The 21,851-nt window shown below is 41.6% G+C and overlaps 1 protein-coding gene across 1 annotated transcript; it reads left to right on the top strand.

The window, feature by feature from the left end:
- Positions 1 to 12,822: 12,822 nt before the first annotated feature.
- Positions 12,823 to 20,956, top strand: LOC311274871 (uncharacterized protein). The gene is made up of 6 exons (XM_084382869.1): positions 12,823 to 13,126; positions 13,498 to 13,657; positions 13,838 to 13,867; positions 15,665 to 15,807; positions 19,246 to 19,317; positions 20,219 to 20,956. The coding sequence occupies exons 2-6, from the start codon at positions 13,537 to 13,539 to the stop codon at positions 20,234 to 20,236; spliced, it is 384 nt and encodes a 127-aa protein (XP_084238995.1). The 5' UTR covers positions 12,823 to 13,126; positions 13,498 to 13,536; the 3' UTR covers positions 20,237 to 20,956.
- Positions 20,957 to 21,851: the final 895 nt, after the last annotated feature.

Below are 21,851 nucleotides of genomic sequence, written 5' to 3'. Positions count from 1 at the left end.
CGTTTGACTTTCTTCTCCAAAACTACACAGAGCCCCTTTAAATCAGCTAGAAGATTACCGCACGTCTTAAAAAGAACAATTCTCGGCGTCGCAGCAGCACTTAGGAGAGTTTTGTGACCCTTGAAGAAGTCAGTGTACGTACGTCCTGAGTGTGTGTGTGTATGTGTGTGCGCACATGGTTTGTCATGGTCACCAGGGAGGCGAGAGGCTTGCAGCCGTTCAGTGCAAACACAAACCAGGGCCATCTGCAAGCCTGGATCCCCTCCAACAGCAACACTAGCACACACACACACACACACACACAAAAACACATCCACACACACTTTACATGATATCATGAATTGGGTGTCAGCGGCTGTAGCACCTCATCTTTCGACGTAAATGTATACAGTCCGCAGCCAAGGCAGATGTTCTGCATATTGTGATAACTTATAGGAGCTTTTGGCAACAAACCTCAGAATTAACAATGCAAATTAGACGACGACGGTTTAAATTAAGCTCCCGGAGTGTTTGAAATGGTTTTACATCACACAGATTGCGAGGTAGATATGTCTCACCTTAGGTCCTGGTTTCACTGTTGCTGTCTTGTGTTGAGAAAACAAGCGAAGCATGTTGTTATGAAACAGTGACTGATGCTGTAGAGCAGCAGGCCAAAGTGAAAATGCCTCCTTTGCTGCCAGAAACTTGTATTGGAAACCACAAATCCGTGGCACAGAACCATCTAGGCCTTCCTCTAGCACTGCACAGATCCAGTTCCACAGGAAAATGTGTGTATGTGTGTGTTCTCGCATGCATGTGTGTGTGTGTGCGCGCTGATGGGTTTTAAAAGGTTTCATTTGGTTTCAATCTTAACTGTAAGCGAGTGTCTTGTCGATTTCACGGACAGAACTCACAAGGAAGATAAACGACCTGCAACAGGTTAATGAACATCTGATGAATGTTGTGTTAAAGTTTGTGAGCGAGCCGCTTGGCAGACAAACAAAACTCCAGGTGAAGGTAATTCAACTGGTCAACCCAAGAAAAAGTTGGATTTCTTCCCCCCCCTCGCATACCTAAAGTCCGTGAAATCCTCACATTTCACATTTCAAGATGTTTTCGAGGACTCATCCCCCGAAACAGTAACTTGAACTTGTTATCTCCTTTTTCTATCTGTTTTTCTTTTCCCTGTGTTCTCTCATCTTTAGTGGAAATGTTTTGAAGGAAGACATACTTAACTAATTAAGCCTTTTCGAGGTCGTCCTCTTGATCCACGTTGCCGAGCTCCGTGCGCCAAACAACTGCACCGCGTTCCCAGCTGTATATACTGTACAGTCAACCATCCATCAAGCGGGTCCCCTTTACTCTGAAACGCCACGACTTCCCTTTGAACCTATCACTGCGGACAGGGAAAAGAAAAACATATTTGATAGTCTCAGTGTGCGAGGGAATTATCGTCATGACTCAAGACAGTCTGTTGTGTGCTATCAGACATGCAGACGGCTAATACATGTGGATTATTAGTCACCGAGTGTCCAGATTGTGCCGGAGCCTCTTGAGCTGCAGCACAGACTGTTATTTAGTGGAGATCTTTGTTTACCAGAAGCTCATTTGCGGCAAAGTTGGTCTTTTCTTTTTAATTTAAGCGAGTTTATGGACTCCGCAAACAAGAAAAAATAAAAGGTGGTGTTTTGTTTTGTGACACTGGACGCTCTTGTAATTCTGAATTACAACACAACAGATTTTGGGAACTTGATTGATATCGTTCCCAAAATCTTTCGACACTCTTTCGCCTCTTGGAGCAACAGAATAAGCTGTAAACTTAACACTGACACGGCTGACATGTTAGCAAACACATCCAGCAGACATTGAATTTGAAGTTGTGTATCTGTCCACCTAGCTAATTTATGGATTTCCTTCTAGCTCTGATTTTGGTCTACACCAATTCCTGAGGGAAATATTTGGCTTTTCACCAGCTAGTTGCTAACTTTGTCTTCCAGCTGTTTAGCACTCAGCACGTAGCATTTAGAGTGCGGCTGGGAGGCTAACCCAACAGTTAGCATTGCCCTGCTTCCCTCGACAAAGAGCTGGTGGGATTTTTCCATTGGATTTTGGATTATTGCAGAAAAATAAGATGGCAAACAAAAATGTGTGATACTCACTCAACGCTCAGTTTTGCTCAGCAAGATAATCTTCACAAACACCATTTTTATGATTTTTAAAGCATAAATGCAGTCGCAAGTAAAAAAAGCTAATGTTAGACGTTAGACGTAGAAGTTTACAGCCATGCTAGCTGTTCTTTTGTGCTTTAATAATATGTTAATGTGCTGACATTTAGTAATGGTAATGTTTGCTGTAATGTCAGCATTTGCTAATTAGCACAAAATACAAAGTACAGCTGAGGCTGATGGTAATGTCATTGGTTTTGCAGGAATTTGGTCATAAACAGAGTAACATTTTTATCCCGTGGTGGCACTAGATGATTATAGTATATGTTGAGATATTTTACAGACACTATTGATATGTGCACTGAATTTCATGGCAGTCTATACAAGATATTTCACTAAAAAACAAACCTGTCTACTTTGTGGTGGCTATAGTGTCCGTATATGCCCGCTCAAACTGTCACGGCAATCCATCCAGTATTTGTTGAGATATGTCAGTCTGGACCAAAGTGATGGACGTCTGACTGACACTGTCATTCATGCTGCCAGCAAAACTAAAGATAGTAATTAGTGCAGCTTTGACACAGAGGTGAGATCTCCTCTGTGAGTGAGAAACTGGTATCACAAACCATAAGGTATTTCATGCTTTCATGCTCAGAGTGAAACACAAGATTAGATTAAACCTGACTGTGAGTTCGAGCTATCACTTCCATCTGACCTTCACTTCTGTTTTTCCAGGTGGGTATTCTTGATGAGTCACCCAGAGGTTTTGCAGGTTCTTCTAGTTTTGTGTTTGGATTTTAACAGATGCACTAAATTGCCACCAGCATGTACCACACACCTGATACGACCTCTGGAGGAGTCTTATCTGATGAGCGATGTCAGTTGTTGATACGGAAGAACTATACATACCAAAGCTTTATCAAAGACCAAAACATCTCATCAAGGAGTATGAAGATGTTTTCGGTAATGGTGGTGATACTGTGAATGCTTTCACTGAACGCACAGTAGTGTTATCTAAGAGCTATCATTTGGGGAAACTGGGTACATGTAAGATAATAATTATACAGGCAATTTTTTTTGTTTCTGCACAGGTAACAAAATCCTGTGAATCTTTCTGACACTACGTCATGACTTTCTGGCAAAAGGGTGAATATCTCCACCTCAATTTGACCATAAGATCCCTTTTGTTTTTTTCCACATGCGTCAAATGTGAACCTGCAAATTTCCACCTTTCCAACGATCCTCGAAGATTGTGGAGCTGTCTGAATTCGTAGAATAGCCTCGTCTCCGCCGTGAGTCAGTTGTTCCTTTCTTCTCTGATTCATATCATCACATCTTATTAAATCTGCTTAACAAATCAATTATATATCAAGTTAGACGCCTGCCACGTACAGCGGACTCAATGACCACACCACCTGCCCAAGACTGCTAACAATCTCATGGTGATTGTGGACAACAATCTGTTGTGTCAGGTCGATATCACAGCTGCACAATTCACTCATCCCTCCCAAGATCTTTTAAAGGAATACCACACTTTAATTACACTACCTCCTGCTCTCATATGTGAATTTTCCCTTTTAAATAAACAGATAAACAAGTGAAATGTGAGTATTTTGTCCTCCTTGACCTGGAAATGTGAGTAATGTTGCCTTTTCAAGGTTTTTTTGGATTTTCCTTTTTTATTTGGGCTGTTTTTGAAAACAGTTTTCAAATAATTTATGAAAACGCTACATACAAAGGAGTTTTTCAGCCAAAATGTGCCGTTGCATTTAATAATATTCACTCTGAATTATCCATTAAATTCATCAAATGTCAGTGCAAGTCAAACAATAATCCCAGGCATCTGACAGATCCCTGTTAAATGCACATGCACTGCTCAGATATGTGACACCGTCTGCCGTTTTAGCATCTTGTGGTGCCATCTAGTGTCGACTTCTCTGTGCAGGCAGGCAGGCTCAGGTCTTACCATGTTACTATGAAAGTTTAATGCATAATGGTATGAATGTCAGTTGTGTGTGAGACAGAATTCAGTTTTCAGGCTCAACAGGAAAAGTGGGTCAGAGCCATAAAACCACAGGCATCCTGCACCTACAGTATCCAGAGCCAGCGAAAGTCTGCGAGGCTGTGAGAACATCCAGGTGGGAAACATCAGGGATATTCCTGGGAATTGTTACAATAAAAACTGGTAAAGCAATACCATCTGGGTCAACAAATAACTGCATGAGATTCTCACTTGTGAAACCACAATGTGAGATGGCAGAGGAAAAAAACGGATTGGAGGAAGTGTTGCGTAAGGTGAGGGTTGATCTGTGAGGTATCACCCCACCAAGGTAATTAACTTAGTCATAGTCACGGGGGTCACTCCCTAAAAACGATCAAATAATGAGGGAAAGTTGTCCAGCCGACTAATTGTTTCCTGTGTGATTCACTCCAGATATGTGAGGAAATTATAGTCCGCTTCAGTGAAGATCCAGTCAAAGCGATTTTATCTTTATAGATCAAAATCCTAATAATATCTCAAAGAGAGGCAAAGTGCTGGACCTTCCAGTGCCCCCAATTGACCACATCACACGGCGGCCATTTTCCTCTGACATCACACTCTGGACACTAGGATACTGTTACGCTGCTGTGCTCCAGGTTTAATGTTGTATAAAGGTATGGCATCTGACAATTTGTTGTCAATTTATCACCTGCCGATTGATCAACGACTGAAAAGATGATGGATGGTGAAAATCTGGAGGGATATCGAGCCAACAATAAACCATTACCTTCCATTACTAAACAGCATTCAACAGCTTCCTAGTTGACATTACAGTTTGATCTTGAGGCCATATTTCAAGACAAAAACTGCATTTTTTATAACCGATTAGTGTCTGTTTAGCATTCAAAAACTTTCTAGCTAACCTGTTTGATTACATCCAGTGTGTTTTACCTCAAGGCTTAAGTGAATGTGTGCAAGATGTTGATATTTTTAGTTAATACACACCTTGAAATGTGGCCCGACGTCTCTCTGGATTGGATTTGTGTTACTGTAGACGCTGATCGTTCAGGAAGCGGTTAAAGTCAGTGTTTACGCGACTGGAAACCTGGAACGCATCAGTACGACATGTGAGTTTCCCACCCTGAGCGTGATGTCAGAGGAAAATGGCCACTTTGGTCTGTGGGACCTTGTTTCCCGAAAAACTCTAATATGATGTTTGTCAATTTAAAAGATAATTTTGCAAGTCGAGAAAGTCACAGATTTCTCCGTAAATAGAGTTAAAAAAACATTTGTGTGAAACTGCTCAGTGAACTACATCGTCTCAATATACGTCATCATCACCAACATGGCCGTCACCTTGTTACAGAAAAAGCATTTTGAAAAAAGGGGAAAAACATATCGACAGCTGCAGTTACGAGAAAGGAGAGCTGATCAGTTTTGTGAGCCAGCGAATATGCAGGACCGGCTCTACAAGGTTTCGGTTACTGGTTTGGTGAGCGTAAAACGAGACTACATCACTACATGACTTTTGGCCGCGTCGTCTTTCTGATCACATACTTAAACAAATCATGTGTGTAATTCATGGCACAGTTCAAACAGGATCAAAACATTATTTGTCTCTTGCCATTCACTTCTATACATATATTGTCTGAAATAAGGTCCCATGTTAGTCCAACAGAAGGTGCGTGACTTCACCTCTCTGTGTACCCAGACCCTTGATTCAGATATGGAAAAATGTCAGTTTTATAGTGCAGGCTGCCATTTACAGTTTAATATTTACTAGTTCCTATTGGTGTATTCCTAATTTGAAGGAAAGGAGAAATAAATTATACTCTTAGTATTTTTATAAATACTGGATAGAGGCTACAGTACTGGAAAACAGATGTATGTAAGTATGGGGGGGAAGGGTGTCAGGGTTAGAATTAAATTCAAAGTGTTAAAATATTTGCTGTGTGAAGCACAAAACCGTACTTAATTGCAACAGAGGGCTCCAGATACATGGCAGAATTTGTCAAAACCTGAAATCATCACTCATCCATATAGTGATTATCACAATTACGTACTCTGGCGTGTATTTAGGCACCTTTGATCTAAACAAACAGCACAGAGGAAATCCAGATGATCACCTTTTCACCTCTTGCTGCTGCACCCACTTTCAAATTGGAACATCTACCAACGCCCAGGGAGTGACTAACTAACCAGTCATCTCTCCTCCGCGGTCTGCCAAGTGTCTTATGATTCAAATAATGGACAATGTCCAGGCAAGTGCAGTGAGAGTGAGCCTCTGTGAGCCATTACTGGGATGAACAGACCACAAGAAGAAAACACGGCATGTTGTTGATCTGAAAAGCCTAAAATGTTTCATATTAAACATGCAAACAGTATCTGTGTTATACAGGAAAATGCATATTTAGTGGTGTGTGTTTATGTTTGAGTGCTTTTTTTTTAAGTTAAACCTGATGATACGACTGAAATTATGATGTTTTGTTTGATTTTGCATGTTGGGACGCCAAAAAGCTCTAAATGTTGAAGCTGCAGAGGATATTTCCTGAGCAGCTGTTGGTGTTTTTCTCTCTTGGCAGTCGCAAATCCTCGAGATTTCGTCATTAAAAAAAACTCTAAACATCTGAGGAATTCACCACCCTGATGATCCGAGTGTTTATTCCTCCACAGAGCGTGTAGACCCAGAGAAAACAGAGGAAACTAGAGTGATACAGGAATCGATTTCTAAACGTCCTGAGGAAAATAGACGTGTTTTATGTGTGTACTCTTGAGCCTCCGTTCACCTCTCTGACAGCGTCATGAATGTAACTTCTCAGGCAATTCGAACGCAGCTACATCTTTCTGTGTCTGAGTGATTGATGGCTTTTAATATCTCTCCTTTTTTCTCCTGTCCAGGTCAACGGGTTCATACTAGCTATAGCACACATCTCGCACTGGGTGGCACTGCACCACATGAAATAAATTCATGACATCTTTTTCAACAAGATGCATTAAATGATAATGGTAGTCTGGTGCTGAAATTGTGTCATTATTATTGTTATATTAATAGGAGCAGTAGATATTATTTTATTAATTATTGTTAGTATCATTTTCATCTCATATTCACCGTAAGTCCACGTTTAATGAGGCCAGACTGACATATAATAAGTCCTAAACTATCAATTCATCAGCACTGATCTTTGCATCGGTTTTAAAACACCCACACACATGCATGGAAAAACGAAAAGGAAAGAAGATAGATAGAGACACACCAATTACTGGGTGACCACTGGTGACAGCGGGGCAGAGCTGCACAGTCACACCGAGGTATTGATGTGTCTTTATCTGTATAAGCCTCTTCATACATCGCTGGTCACCGTGCAGCTCCAGACTGTGTCTTCCTGTCCTCGTGCACACGCTTGCAATGACCCGATAGCGCTGTGTTCAGTTATTACAGATGAAGGAGAAGATTTGAAAAACCCGAGTCTGTGTCAAAGATTTATAAAGTACGGAGAGGCCTTCTTTAAAGCATCATTCTGAATTCCCCCAAAAACAAAATATGTGCCTCAGTGATGATTCATGAGGGTGGTGGTAAAGAAAATTACACAGAGAAATAAATAAATGAGTCATTTTCTGCTGTTTATAATCTTTTTTGTCTTTTGATTAAAGCTGAAGGAGGACTGTCAACAAATACACTTTAAATTGATTTTTCAAGTGCGCTGGTTGTGACGAGAACAAGCAGCATGTTACTTTGAATTGCTCATTATCGATTGACACCGCTGATGAAAGAAACTGCATTTACATGCACACCTCTCATCACTTACTGCTTTCATCTGTCTTCCAGCACTGTTTAATGATTCCAGTGAAACAAACAATCATTTGTCATCATCAGAATGATGTATGGCGTACGAGCATGTTGGAGGGAATTAGGCGACCCTAATGATCTCGAGCGGTCCAGTCCAGCTTGACAGTGAGATATTGCTACACCGGCACCCCCTGAACCTTTCTGACCTAGAAATGGAGAAACAAAATGGTATCTGTGAAAAAAATTCCAATGATTAATGCAAAATGGAAAAAAAACAATATGTATGAACTGCCAACTGCTATCAGAAAATATGTTCATCCCTTATTTTCTACATGAAGTGAAAGAGAAAAAGTCACCGATACCGAGTCATTACTCTCAGTGAAAACTAGCTTTTATTCTATATGTGCGTAGTTCAATGACAGCAAATATGCATGAAGGGAGACCAAAGCTAAGATCTGACTGTCTGGTTGAATACTTTAGACACCAGGGGCACTAAGGTGTTCGCCAGGAAGTCCAAGGAGAGATTGTGCACTTGCTCGATTGTGTGTGTCATGTGTGAGTTATGGACATTTAAGATTTATATCCTACAACATTCACTTTGCTGTAGCAGAACTCCATATTGATCTTAAAGACGTTTGACCTTATTTAAGCCATTTCCAAATGCTATTTGTCTGTATATTTGTCTCTTTCTGTCTCCTCTCTTTTCTCTTGTGGTCAAATTAAAGGATGGCGCTGAGAGAGTTTATTTTAATCCTGCCTCAAAGACATGTGATCGATAGCAACAAAAACAAGAGTTAACCATCCGCCCAGTACCACCAGTGACAACCATGTAAACACGAAAGGCCAGTGTAAAATATCCTGCGTGTGTCATTTGATCACTTATCCAGTCCAAGAGCGGATTACAGTGTTTCTACAGACGTTAGTGTGAAGGAAATTCGATGTTACGTTGCTGTTAGTGTTGAATCCATCAGGTCCTTTAATTGAGCTCGTGGGCTGCTGTGCTGCTGGTGCATCGCACTGAGCCCGGAGCTCACCGGCACAGACAGTAATGAGCCTGGCTTGTCCCCTGTAGCTAGTGATAAATGACATGGGGTCATAATGGCTCTGCTTTCTAGCATGTGATTGACAGCACAGTGAAGCAGTGACTGTGATACTGTGAGCGTTTAAATACATAACATGTGTCTTCATGCAAATCATAATTATTGTTTAAACAACACTGGTTTTCCTTCTCAGGCTCCGTCCCTCCATTTACAATTTTTGCCCCTACCTTCAATTTCAAGTGCCCCCTTGACCCTCGAAACTGAACTCTCCCCCAATGAGATGGGACGACCCTTCAAGACCCTCATACGTTATCAGTTGCTTCACTGCTTCGTTCCCTGGTGGCTAGCGATCCTTTTTAGGCTAGCATTAGCAACCTGTGCTGATCCTTTTTCATGCTTTTATCTGTAAAAGACTAATATCACAGCAGACGCCATTATCCCTTTACACCGGAGAGCGGTGTGAGATGGTAGCCATTAATTGACAGCTCATTTGAGCATATAGGAATGTCTATGCCCGCCCTAGAGTCTACAACAGCCAATGAGTGATCATGTACACCAGTGACCCACACTTTCTTCTTTCCCCTCTCCTGAGCCACTTACACGCCAGCCACCGTATTATTGATGCATCATGTAGCCAATTAGATTTCAAATCAAGAAATATATAGTTTATATCAGTTTTTCAAGCCCTAAACTTGGAAATTATGCAAGTTCAAGTAGTTTTATGCACTTTCCTCTTTGAATACGCCTAATCCACCTAAGCTTGATAGATTTTTCTGCCCTGCTTTGGATCCAACAGATAATAACGTCACTCAGTCAGTCAAGGCTTGACCTGTTTGTCCAACCAACTACTCCCCAGGTTGCCATAAGTATTTCTACTGATATTCACGGCAGATGATGATTCACAGGCAGAAAACATAGCAACAGACTTTGGCAGGGAGAGGGGCTCTGAGTGGGGAGGCAACATTACTAGAAACTTACAGAACGGTAGTGGAGAGAAGGTGTCGAGGCCATCTGGTTCCTCAAGAAGGAGATGCCAACTTCAGCACTTGCTCAGTGGATAACATTCAGGAAACCTTCTCCATTATAGTTGTGTAACTTATAGACTCGCCACTAAATTCTCATATTATTCTTGTCCTCATAGATATAGGCAATGTATTTTTCATTCAGTACTCAGCAGGTAGCATTTCTTTTTGATCTCATACTTGATTTCATTCATTTTCTGGTGTGTGTGATATCACTTTGAGTTTGAGGCTTCACAGGAATTATGTTTGCTACAACAGTGCAGCGCCCGGACATAATGACACTATAGCAAGCCATAGCCACTTAGCGTTAACTAAGGAAAATGGCTGCAAACAATTTCCTGTCAAAATGCGAGGGAGCAGTGCACCGTTAGCCTACCAGGTTCCTGCAACAGCTCCAGTTCGACCAGTTTCCTTTGTTGTATGCTATACACCTTTCATACTACACTCGTATCCATCCAAAAGAGGAAGAAATGCAAGATTCAGAGCCACTGTTGAATCATACAGTACACATAAATATAATGTTATGTAAAAATCACACACATATCAGATCTTGGACACTGATATTTATTCTGAATGAAATGAATGTAAGCTGCATGTTAGTGCAGTAATAGAGGCTATTATAGAGCCATTTAAAAGGGGAAGTGTAATGTTTCATGGTTGAGTTGCAAGAAGAGGATGAATGCTACTAATATGTATATTGGTTGTTGTGTGTGTATTACACAAATGCTGAACATGAGACTGGTTTGGTTGAGAACAAATTGATAAACACTGTACTGCATTATCATTTGCATGTTTCCAATACATAATGCAAAGCACTTTGAGTATGTGTATGTTTTGCGGTACACATTTGCGATACAAATAAACTTGCTTCGCCCATTTTTCTACCACCACTGTTGATACATTTCAATAAAACTCTACTTTGTTTCTTTTCTTCCATTTACATACACAGTAGATGGTTAAAGCTTTGTTACACATCACTGACAACCAAATAAGCCCCATATGTATGGACTCATGTTTCATTTCATCAGACAAAGTAAACAGTAGTATTCATAGCCAAGTTAGAAGCGAATGAAACTGAGCAGTACCATTGGAGACCATGCAGCCAGTAGTACAAGCCAGAAGACAAAAGGACAGGAAGTTTGATCGATGACGAACATCCATAGATTTATATAGAAGAACTCTGGCTTCTGCTTTTACTTCCTGGTTATGCGACCCATTGAATATGCACAGTAGAGTTTCCCCTTCCCGCTCGGCCCATATCGCTGCAATATCGCGAGTGGCCACCATGCTAGATTGGAGGATGTATTTAATCTCCTCACAGATTAAGGCAGCGTTGTAGATGCCAACGGCGTCTACAACGCTGCCTCCACTTTTTCCTCTTTCTCAAAGGAGACCTAATATGCGTTTTCCGGTGGTTCCTTTCCTTCAGTGTGTTGTTTAGGTTCTTGTGCATGTAAAAGGTCTTGAAAGTCAAAAAGCCCAAAGTCCGATCCAACAGGAGCTCCTCTCTCCCACAGAAAACACCGACCCTGAACGCCTCATCAGTAGTCCTGCCTTTAATGACGTCACTTCATGACTTCACACTATGTCACCATGTCACACATTTGCATTACTTATGCGTATATTTGTGGTCGAAGTGAAGCTAACTGGAAGCTGAAAACAGGACAGAGACGACATGAGACACGTTGAGCGGTGCTGGCTCAGGCATGTGTGAGTGGACCAATCAGAGCAGACCGGGTATTCGGGAGGGTTGTGCTACATTTGGACTGTATTTGTGGCCTGTCGGTGGTGTTCTTGTGCTTGTGTGTGTTTCAGAAGTGCTGTGGAGTCGTCACACACCTTGGTCTCCTTGTGCATATTTGTTTTTCTAGAGCTTCTAGCATTTTTTTTTAAATCTAATTCTGCTTTTCTTCGTCTCCTCCAGTGATCGCTCAAATCCTGGACACTCTCTGGCCTCCAGCCTCCAGCCCGCTTCACCCGAGGATCTTCAGCGTGAGTCGCTTCACCTCCCCGGCGGAGCCACCAGTCCCCTCATCAGCCCTCCTCTACCACCAGCTGCTCATCGTGCTTAATAAATACCTTCTAAGGCTTTAAAGAGACAGGAGCCAAAACTTGCATTTCAGACAGACGGTATGAGGAAAAACTGATGTGTTTTTTTAGCATTAAAGCATGTAAACCTATTCTAGTAGTAACCCAAAGTAAAATGGTGACCCTGAATGCACACTTTAATCTCCTTTAACAGGCGAATAATCACAACTTCTCCCACCCTGGCCTCTTGGCTCTGAGCTGCCCTCTGGTGGATGTATCGCTCAACATTCACGCCAACGTAAAGGATGCATGGAAAGTATGTGGGCAGTCATGTTTACATCACTTGAGATGGATATATCTATTCTCTGCATAAATGAACCTAACCTGGCAACCCAACATGTTTTATAACTGCTGTGTGAAGCATGCCCAGATGATTTATATGCAATGAATAAAGCTTTTATTTACAACTGTGCCTTTGTGAAAAGATGTAGTAGTTTTTTAATCAAAAAGTTTGGTTTATCCAACATTAAAAGTTCCCAACATGGCCTTTTGAGTTTACTATAATCATCACAGACCTGCTGAGCTGGAGTTAACATCTGGTTCACATGTGGGTACACTGAATAGTCCGTAGTGTTGCCTTGAATAATTATACTGCCACTAATTGGCCGCAGATGCATTCAGCCGATGGTTTTAAAGAGCGTGCTGCACCTACACGCTGTGGACAACCCACGTACAGAGAGGAGCTACGTAATCTCTGTGTGTGTGTGTGTGTGTGTGTGTGTGTGTGTGTGTGTGTGTGTGTGTGTGTGTGTGTGTGTTGGAGACAGACAGACAGGCAGCGGAGCATCTCCTCTCTCGCATCAGCATCACGCGGTCTGATCGCTCCTCTCCTTCTTCTCCTTCTTCTTCTCCATCACCGAGGAGGCGTCTGTCAAACCTGTGGAGCGTCTGTCTGTCTCTCTCCGTCTGTGTCCGTCTGTCTTGTTTGGAGGACACACCTCGCCTTTTGGAGAAGTTGTAGTTTGCGAACAGATAAAACCGGTTTCACTGCTCTTTGGGGGGTTAAGCGTCTGCTGTCATCCCGGAAGACTCGCCACATTCTCGGCTTGAAGGAAGTTGAACAGGTGCGTAAAGCTCGTTTTTCTCTCTCTATTCCTCTTAAAAACATGTAAATCCTCTATTTTTACGCTATCACCTGCTTCATTCTTTCATTTCCCTGTCACATATCCACATCACACGTCTGTTTCCTCCTTTTTTTCTCGGATTAATTCGGATTTATAGTAAATCCATTCATGCTTTCTCGGTTGGGCTGTAACCAATTCCTACAGGTGGGATTTTCAGCACATATTTCAGACGCTGCCTGACAAAGCTGTCAGAGAGGAAAGTAGGGCGGTGGCAACGGGGTTTTGTGTGTGTCTCCGTGTGTGTCTGTGTGTAGACGTGTGTTTTAATATCGTGCCTTTTCCTCATTGCGCCCGTTTTGACATCCTCACAGCTGCGTGTGCGCGTAATTTGGGAGCCAATCAAGCCAGCCATGGAATCGATAATGAAGGGTTTCTCTAAAGCCAAGGAGGGGGTCGTGGCAGCGGCGGAGAAAACCAAGCAGGGAGTGACTGGAGCGGCTGAGATGACGAAAGATGGGGTTATGTTTGTCGGTGGGTGCTGGGAATTAATTTCATTGGTGTAGAAGAAAATGTAATAAATGTATAAATTCGTATTATTCTCGTTATTTTACGCACCAACAGGCATGTGAGCCTGAATGAAACAGAGCTTTTTTGATCATTTCTAGTCTGGTGTGAGTCACTAATTCACCTTCACCTGCTTTTTCCTTTCAGGTACCAAAACAAAGGATGGAGTCACAACAGGTAATTAAAGCTTAAAGGCGCCTTTTACCTCCAAAAAATCAATAGTGTGTATATTGTCAGACCTCCTAATAACGTCAGAGCCTCATTTTTTATACACTCTGACGTATAAGTATGTATAAAAAAGGATTACTGGATTCTCAGGTGGTTTATAAGAGAGAGCAAGTGTCATATTTCACCGCCCTACACAACACAACCTGTCTAACTCCCCACGGGCCAGGCTGGGCCATTTCTCACACATAACAAGCTACTGGCCTCCAGGGACTTGGCGTTATTGTTGTTAAGGGAAGTCGCCGTGTTGGAAGCTGGGATTGTAGGAGAAATATATGAGGACAGAAACTAAATGAGTGAGCAGGGAGGATATCTTTTTCTCTCTGAGTTGTCCAACAATGAAGCGACTTCAGGCCGGTACACACTGGAGATGACTGATGTTAAAGAAATGTGGCGATATCGTTCATAGTACTGTGAGAGAGTTTCAGATGGCTGTAGTTTGCATGCTAATAACGTTTTATTCTTGACTTATGCTGTAGCCTACGGTTCAGTCAGCCCGTCCTCATCAGAAAAACAACCACATAGGTAGACTATGAAAGCAGCTTATTACGACCCATTTTGACTTTTTTGCTAGGCAGCGACCTCTAGTGGCTGTAGTCATTATTACGGCTGCAAAGGAGGAAGTCAGGTGCAGTAGTATAAAGAGGGAAAAGTCTGTAATTTAACGTAAATTACTTAAGTAATGTAGGTATGTTTAAAACTGAAGTTATAGAAGAAATTGAGAAGAAATTTTGAACTCAGAATATTTATTTTTTCCATAACAGAAACTGAAACTGAAACTGATTTTATTGGTTTGCAATAAACATATAATGTTGCTTAAATCTCAGGCGACATCCGATTAATAACTACATGAAACACTTGTGGACTCCATCTCTCCATTAAGGTGTACATTGGTCCCCAATGTTTTTGGTTTGTTGGCTCTTATCTCCATATCACTAACTGTATAGGCGCCAATTGTGAGCAGCTCAACAACAAAAAAAGATAAAATATTACCATACATTTTTTTTTTCCTGCTAACAATCTTACATTCCCTCCATTTTAACGCTGGGCCCTGATCCCCAGGCTGAGTCACTGGTGTAGACTGGGGCTTAAACAAACCATTAATTGTTGCTCTAGTGGAGAGGAAGCCAAAGCAAGACATCCAAATACAGTTAGCATTTAGCACCGAATTAATCTAACACGTAGCATTAGTTACATACCAAAAATGTCTATATTGATCGCTATGGACTCACTGAATTCAAAACTCACTTACAGCATACCTCACCAACACAGTTAAACAAGTGTATATAAAAGAAAACTAAATGCAGATGCAACAATATGCTAAATAATAAATTACACAACGATGCATTGCTCAGACAATAAAAGGCGGGATGAAACTCAGTGGAGGCTTTAGGGAGGCTTCAATAGAAAGTGCCTGCAGGCTCGTTCTGAGGTTTTCCAGTAAAACAAGTTACACTACAGGTGATGATCCCATTTAAATAACAAGGGAGGGTGTTCCTGGTAGAAGCTACTCCTTTACCCAACAATGCAGGCAGGAGCTGCCACCACACTTGAAAACTCGAGTGGAGAAAAGCAACTAAAGGGCAGCACCACTCAAATTACACTTCCTGCTTTGAAATCCAGTATTGTGAGATCTGTGTCATGTTTATGCATTTTTCCACAAGCTAATCCTAACAGGTAACGTGGCTCTATAAAGACCTACACCCTCCTCAAATGTCGGCTTCCCCTTTCCTTCTTTTGTCCCTACAGTTGCAGGAAAAACTGTGTCTGGAGTGTCTCATGTGAGCGGGGCCGTGGTTACCGGAGTCACCGCCGTGGCCCATAAAACTGTGGAGGGGGCGGGCACCATCGCCGCTGCCACCGGATTGGTTAAAAAGGATCAAGCCAAACAGGTAAGATACTTCCTACGTAAAGTACGTGAAATATTACCACCAGAGGCTGCGAGTTCAGACCGTTTCTAAAAAAATCTGCATTTGAAAAATTAAAAATATGCACGACAACTTGAAGACCAGTATCTTATACTTCCTTGCAGAAAAAGGCAGAAGAATTCAAATTTCAGTTTGACTTGAATGCTTTAATTCGTCTGGCTGAATCTACTGTTAAACACACCTGTAGGAACGATCGCAGCACTGCACATCCCTCCATTTCATGAACCGGCTGCCAGCTATAACTCTTCACTGTGTCAAAATGGCCTCCTGACCTTGAGTCATTTGTCATCGCTTCTCATGTCTGCCGTGTGTCTTTTCTCTCTGAAATGAAAGCCGTTACATATTGTTAGCTTTTCCCGCATCGCTCATCAGTCAGTCTGGCCGTCGTTCGTGCAAACAAGGAGGAGGAGGAGGAGGAGGAGGAGGTTGTTTACCGTAGCAAAGAATTATTTTCTATTTCCATTTTTTCCGTTTCATGTTCTATTTTTTTTTCTTTATGTTTCACCTTGTTGTCCTTTTAACAGCTGTCCACGTGAAATTTAGCAGAAACAGTCAGGGCCGTATTGAGGACTCTGAGGTCGTGTCTAATGTGTCTTTTGAGGGTTTTTAACAATGAAGGGAGAATTACACTCATACATTTATAAACATAATGGTTACAGATTAGGATGATGACAGTATTGTTAGACTTAAAGCATCTCATTTATGGGGTATTTGTGGTTTTGGACTTTAATTCATGAATTTTGTTTGTGTACTTTTTGGTAAATGTATCCACTTTTCAACCAACAGAAGCAAATAAACAATAATAAAGGACTCAACTAAACAAATATAACAGAATACTGAAGATTTAAAAACTTTTTTTTTTAAATAAATAACAAAAATAAAATGACATTCATATTTAACATCCTGTGCAACTGTTTTCAACTGTACATCCGGTTTTATCTGATATAGTCAGAATTAACTTTAAAGGCACGTATAGCGTTTTTTTTTACCATTAGTGGCGTTATTGAGCAACATTTTCACAATTGGGTCCCTGTTTTATCTGTGATACACACTCCTACACACCATATTAAAGCAACATTATGTAGAAATTGGGCATTTAGTGTGATTTGGCGCCCCCCCATCAGTTTCTGAGCGCGACACCACTTTCGTGAATACAAATCCCGATTTGTCAGAACTAGAAATTAAACTCATTACGTCATAACCATGTCCTGAACACTGTATCATCAAAATTACTTTGAAGCTGTTATTTTAGGGTTAAAAAAAAGTTACATAATGTTGCTTTAATTCACCGAAAACAACGACGTTTTTCGCAGGCACAGTTTAAAATCTTAAAACAAAAGGATTTCAAAATGTTTTATGAGAAAAAAAACAATATTTCTTAGTTAGAAACACTGATTGGAAACATATCTTGTTTGTCCACATGGCAGCTTTAATCCCCAACATAAATCTCTACAGTTTTTCTTGACACCGTCTATTATTGGCACAGAAAGTCATTCGTCAAACAAGACAAACTCTACAAGAACAGATGGTCCTCGTGTTCATACTCAGTGTAAAAAAAACAAAACAATCCTATCACTGTTCTTCTTTTGTTGTCAACAAAGCAGCTACGCTTCCCCGTGATTTATATCTGGATTAATAAAGTGTAAAAAATTTAATACAATTCTGACGGGAAGGCTAAATTTGCCTGTGATTACCCTCCTCACTCACAACATCACTGCGAGTAGCAGGAAATGATAAGCCAATCAAATATTTCCCTGGGCAACACTTTGTTGATTGTTTGTTGTGATGCTCAATCTCCCATCCCTTAATTAGCGATGAAACACAGGGGAATCCATAACAAGGACTGCGACGCCGAGAGATAACGGCACACACGCTTGCTTTAATTGGCTGTGATCACTGAAAAGTACCTGTAAAAAAAAAAAAAAAGATACCAAAGATTTTCTTTCCGACTGATACCTGAGCAGAAGGGAATCAAAACTGCGCTGCTTTCATCTCACTATCGAAAAAGATGCTCCCCCGCAAACATCCAAATCCACTGCTTTCATCTTCGTGTTATTAAGGCAGCTAAGATAGCTAATCGCCGTATTCACCCTGAGGGATGAAAACACTGATGGAGCTCCACCTGGGATGTGATCAGCGTCATTATGAGGAGCCCCGACAAGCCAAACTGGCAGGCAGAGCAGACAAACAGATGGACAAACAGACGCAGAGTGGACTGATTGATGGGCACCCACTGGACTTGACTGACGGAGGAATAAACACATGAATAAAATAAAATAAAATAACTTGTGGTATTCCCAGCGAGGGATCGACACGCAGACAGCAGCAGATTGTTCTAATTCAAACCATCATTCCCAGGCGGCACAGCCATTAAACGTCATTAATATTGATTCGGTTTAAAAAATTGATGCCAGGTTGAGAGAGCGCCCATCAAAGATCGTCTCCTGTGTCTGACACACACACACACAGACACGCCACCAGGATGCTGGTGGGATGCTGAGTCTGATTAATCTCCTCATCTAGCTGTTGAACCAATTCATCAGCTGCTGGTGACTCATATCAGGACATGAAGGAGAGGAAAATGACAACGAGACAGAGGAGAAGGCAAAGTGGAAGGTAGAGGAGGCAAACACGTGTTATTGCTCACATATTTGCAATAAAAGAAGCGGCTGTACTTCACGTCCCTGGGAAGAAAGGATTTCTGCTTGAAACAACACTGTAGGTGAGGCGCGGCTTTGATTTTGCTTCAGAAGCCGGGTAAAGCTTTAACTTGTGGGCCGAAGTTGAATCTGGCCTCGGCGTTTGTTGGCATACTGAAGTCCGAGTGTGTGTTTACGCATCTGTGTGTCTGTCTGGCTCTGCCGGGTGAACAGATGGAGGCTTGATGGGTGGTGTTAAACGCAACAGCAGGAGGAGAAGGTGCAGTAACTCGTTTAAGGTTATGTCAGGCGCCGCGCACACACGCGTGCACACGTCTGCACGCTGTGACCGCTTCCCCATTAAGGAAGGTCACTTCAATGGCACGGTGCAATCAAGGCACAATTCAGCTGGACAGAAGAGACAGAAGAGACGTCAGCCCTCCCTTCTTCATTAGCGCTTCATGCCTCGTTTGAAAGACAAAACGCAGCGTTTGTAAAGTGACACGGGTGTTTCAGTACAATGTCATCTGACAGTGCCGTCCAAAACAGTCACAAGTCACATCTACAAAATATGAAACCGTTTTCTGATCTGAAAAAGCTGTTTAAGGCCGTTTAAAGACGACTTTGCTCAAGTGTAGTGTCGTGGTTAAAGGAAACGAACGCCGGCCGTCGGAAGGTAACAGAAAGCACTTTGACTTGTCAAAGCAGGAAAAGGTGGATTTATAACAACAAAATATATTTTTTCTTTTTTCTATCTTTCCAGGGTGACGACGCCTCACCAGTACAGAACATGCCAGAGTCACCGATTGATACCGACCCTGCTGATGCTACAGAGGTGAGACGCCACTGAAATAAAACACAAAATCTACAGTCAATGAGACAAAAGTGGAAGAAATCGATATTTTCAGCCAGAGGTGGATTTAATGAAGCCCTAAATTCAAAAGTGAGAAGTGTATTCTTGTTAAATCCCTCTTTTTGTCGTGTCATCAGGGCAAAACTTGTTAACAGCTGGAATGTTAAGGTGCAGTATTCAGATATTTTCAATGTATGGGTTTATATATCTTTAATGCGGTGTTTGGTGGAGGCTCTCATCTTTAAAATTGAATAAATTTCACGCATTTTCACTTGGATTGTCTCTCAAACCTGTTCAGTAATCTCTCAAAAATCAGCCCTTGTAAGGTGAAATCTGTGACTTTGAGTGCAACGGGACAGTTTTTGTTTAAACTAATTATGTTTATCATGTGACAGTGTAACCCAGTGTCCAGAATAAATGCTTAGCTAAGTGTATTTCTGCAAAAACCACAGATAAGTTAAAGCTTTATATTGCAACTTCTATGTTTGTTCAGTTCTGTTTATGTTCTGGTTAGGTTTAGGCACAAATGCCACTTTGTTAGGGTTCGGAAAAGTTTTGGCTTAAAATACCGTTGCCCGTACTTACGGTGAAAAATATCCAGTTTTGGTCGTCACAAACAGCTGGAAATTGTCCCAAGTTCGCCATCATCCCTCGTCGAAAACATCTTTTTAGTGTATCTGTGGTTTCCAGAAACAAACTGCTAACATCATATCCTGCGACTGGGTTGAACAGCGCTGTGGTTAAGATTCTGGTTAGGTTTTGGCTCAAAAACACTTCGGGTTCGGGTGAAGGAAACATCACGCATTGAGTTCACTTTTGGCAGGGGGGTGTTTTATTGAGACTGTAAACTCACCGCCTCTCTCTCGTCCCTCTTCTCTCTCAGGAGGACACCGACGACTAAACTGATCGAGAGCATCGCAATCAAAGATCAATGACCGAAAACATTCCATGTCGCTCTGCCAAGTCCCGTTGTGCCTCGTTTATGGTCCTTCTACGGAGTCTGTGCCCAACGTCTGTGTGTGTGTGTGTGTGTGTTTGTGTTGTTGCGTATGTGTGTGCAGCGGTATATGTGTAAATGTTGTGGAGAAAGACAGATGTTGTTTAATTATGTGTGTGTGTATGTGTGTGTGGTCTGTTTCAGTCCTGAAAGGGGCCTCAGGTGTGTGTCACCTGTGACCAGCTGTCATTTACAGTGATTCCCTACCACTGAGGATGCCACCTAGTCACTGTGTATGTGTGTGTGTGAGTGTGTGTGTATATGTGTACATTTTCTGTCTAACAGTGTGGCTATGTCAATGACTCAAACATGGAAATATACTACCATTTCCCACTTCAAGCACCTAAGTGTCTCTATATAAATGAACAACTGACAGTGATCTGTTTGAAATGGAAGCATAATGATACTCTCTATTTTTGTGTGTATACTGTCGCTGTTTTTTGCGGTGGACTATAAAGTGCTGAGCTATTTGTGCATTCATATTGTATTTTTTAAGTTATCTCTGATATATCTCATATTGAATGGACTTTTGAAAACCAAGAGCATGTAAAATCCACTCAGCTCAAATGCTGCGGTAGGAATTTATTTGGAGTTAAGTGTTGAATAAAATATGCAAAAAGTGTGCTGATGTTTCCTTCATTTATCTGTGTGTTAACATTTAGGGTCAGTCATGTTTCACACTTTCTTTTCTAGCCATATAAGAACAGGAGAAACATGCATCCACTACACAGGAATAGGATAGGATAGGATAGGCCAGGATAGGATAGGCTAGGATAGGATAGGATAGGCTAGGATAGGATAGGATAGGCCAGGATAGGATAGGATACACTCTTGTATGTGACTATCTAACACTGAAAAAATATACAAGCAATAAACATAATTGATGGTTTAAAGGTCCACAGCTCCCTTATTACTGCAGGGTGGCTGTAAAAATGTTTGATAATGTTTCGAAAGTTGTTAAAATTGTAAAGTTTACAGTGAAGTTTTACTATAAATTAGTTTGTTAAAACAAAAATAAAACAGTTGGAAGGTGCTAACTTTGCTAACACTAGCTAGCAAACGTTCACATTGCTAACGCTAGCGTGCTAATGTTAGGGCAATACTGGCCGCATAATGTAAAAATCAGCTATTTTTACTTTTTTTCCCCCACAAACTGGCAACAACGAAGATCACTGATGAAACATACCAACGATGTTATACTATTGGCCCACAAACCTGGTTGGAAGTGATTTTCTCTTAGAGAAAAACAAACCAATAATTTTGCACCTGACAACATTTTTAACATAATTAACCCTCCATCTCAAAACGGGAGCATGCCTATGTTCCCACAGCCCTATGTTCCTACCCCAACCACTTCCCCTTCCCTAGCCCTAACCACTTCCTCTTCCCTAACCCTAACCTCTTCCCCTTCCCTAAACCCAACCCTTCCCTTTCCCTAACCCTAACCTCTTCCCCTTCCCTAGGTGTGGGAACATAGGGCTGTGGGACCATTGGGCTGTGGGAACATAGGCATGACCCC

Source organism: Pagrus pagrus (genome assembly GCF_965226575.1).
Source record: "Pagrus pagrus genome assembly, chromosome: 19".
Taxonomy (NCBI): domain Eukaryota; kingdom Metazoa; phylum Chordata; class Actinopteri; order Spariformes; family Sparidae; genus Pagrus; species Pagrus pagrus.
This window is presented reverse-complemented; position numbering and strand designations above follow the sequence as displayed.

What these genes read in the sequence shown, in the direction of transcription:
- LOC311274871 (XM_084382869.1), top strand. Translation starts at nt 13,537, where the DNA reads ATGGAATCGATAATGAAGGGTTTCTCTAAAGCCAAGGAGGGGGTCGTG. An exon ending in AAAGGATGGAGTCACAACAG is followed by an intron (nt 13,868 to 15,664) that starts GTAATTAAAGCT and finishes TTGTCCCTACAG; the next exon opens with TTGCAGGAAAAACTGTGTCT. An exon ending in AAAAGGATCAAGCCAAACAG is followed by an intron (nt 15,808 to 19,245) that starts GTAAGATACTTC and finishes CTATCTTTCCAG; the next exon opens with GGTGACGACGCCTCACCAGT.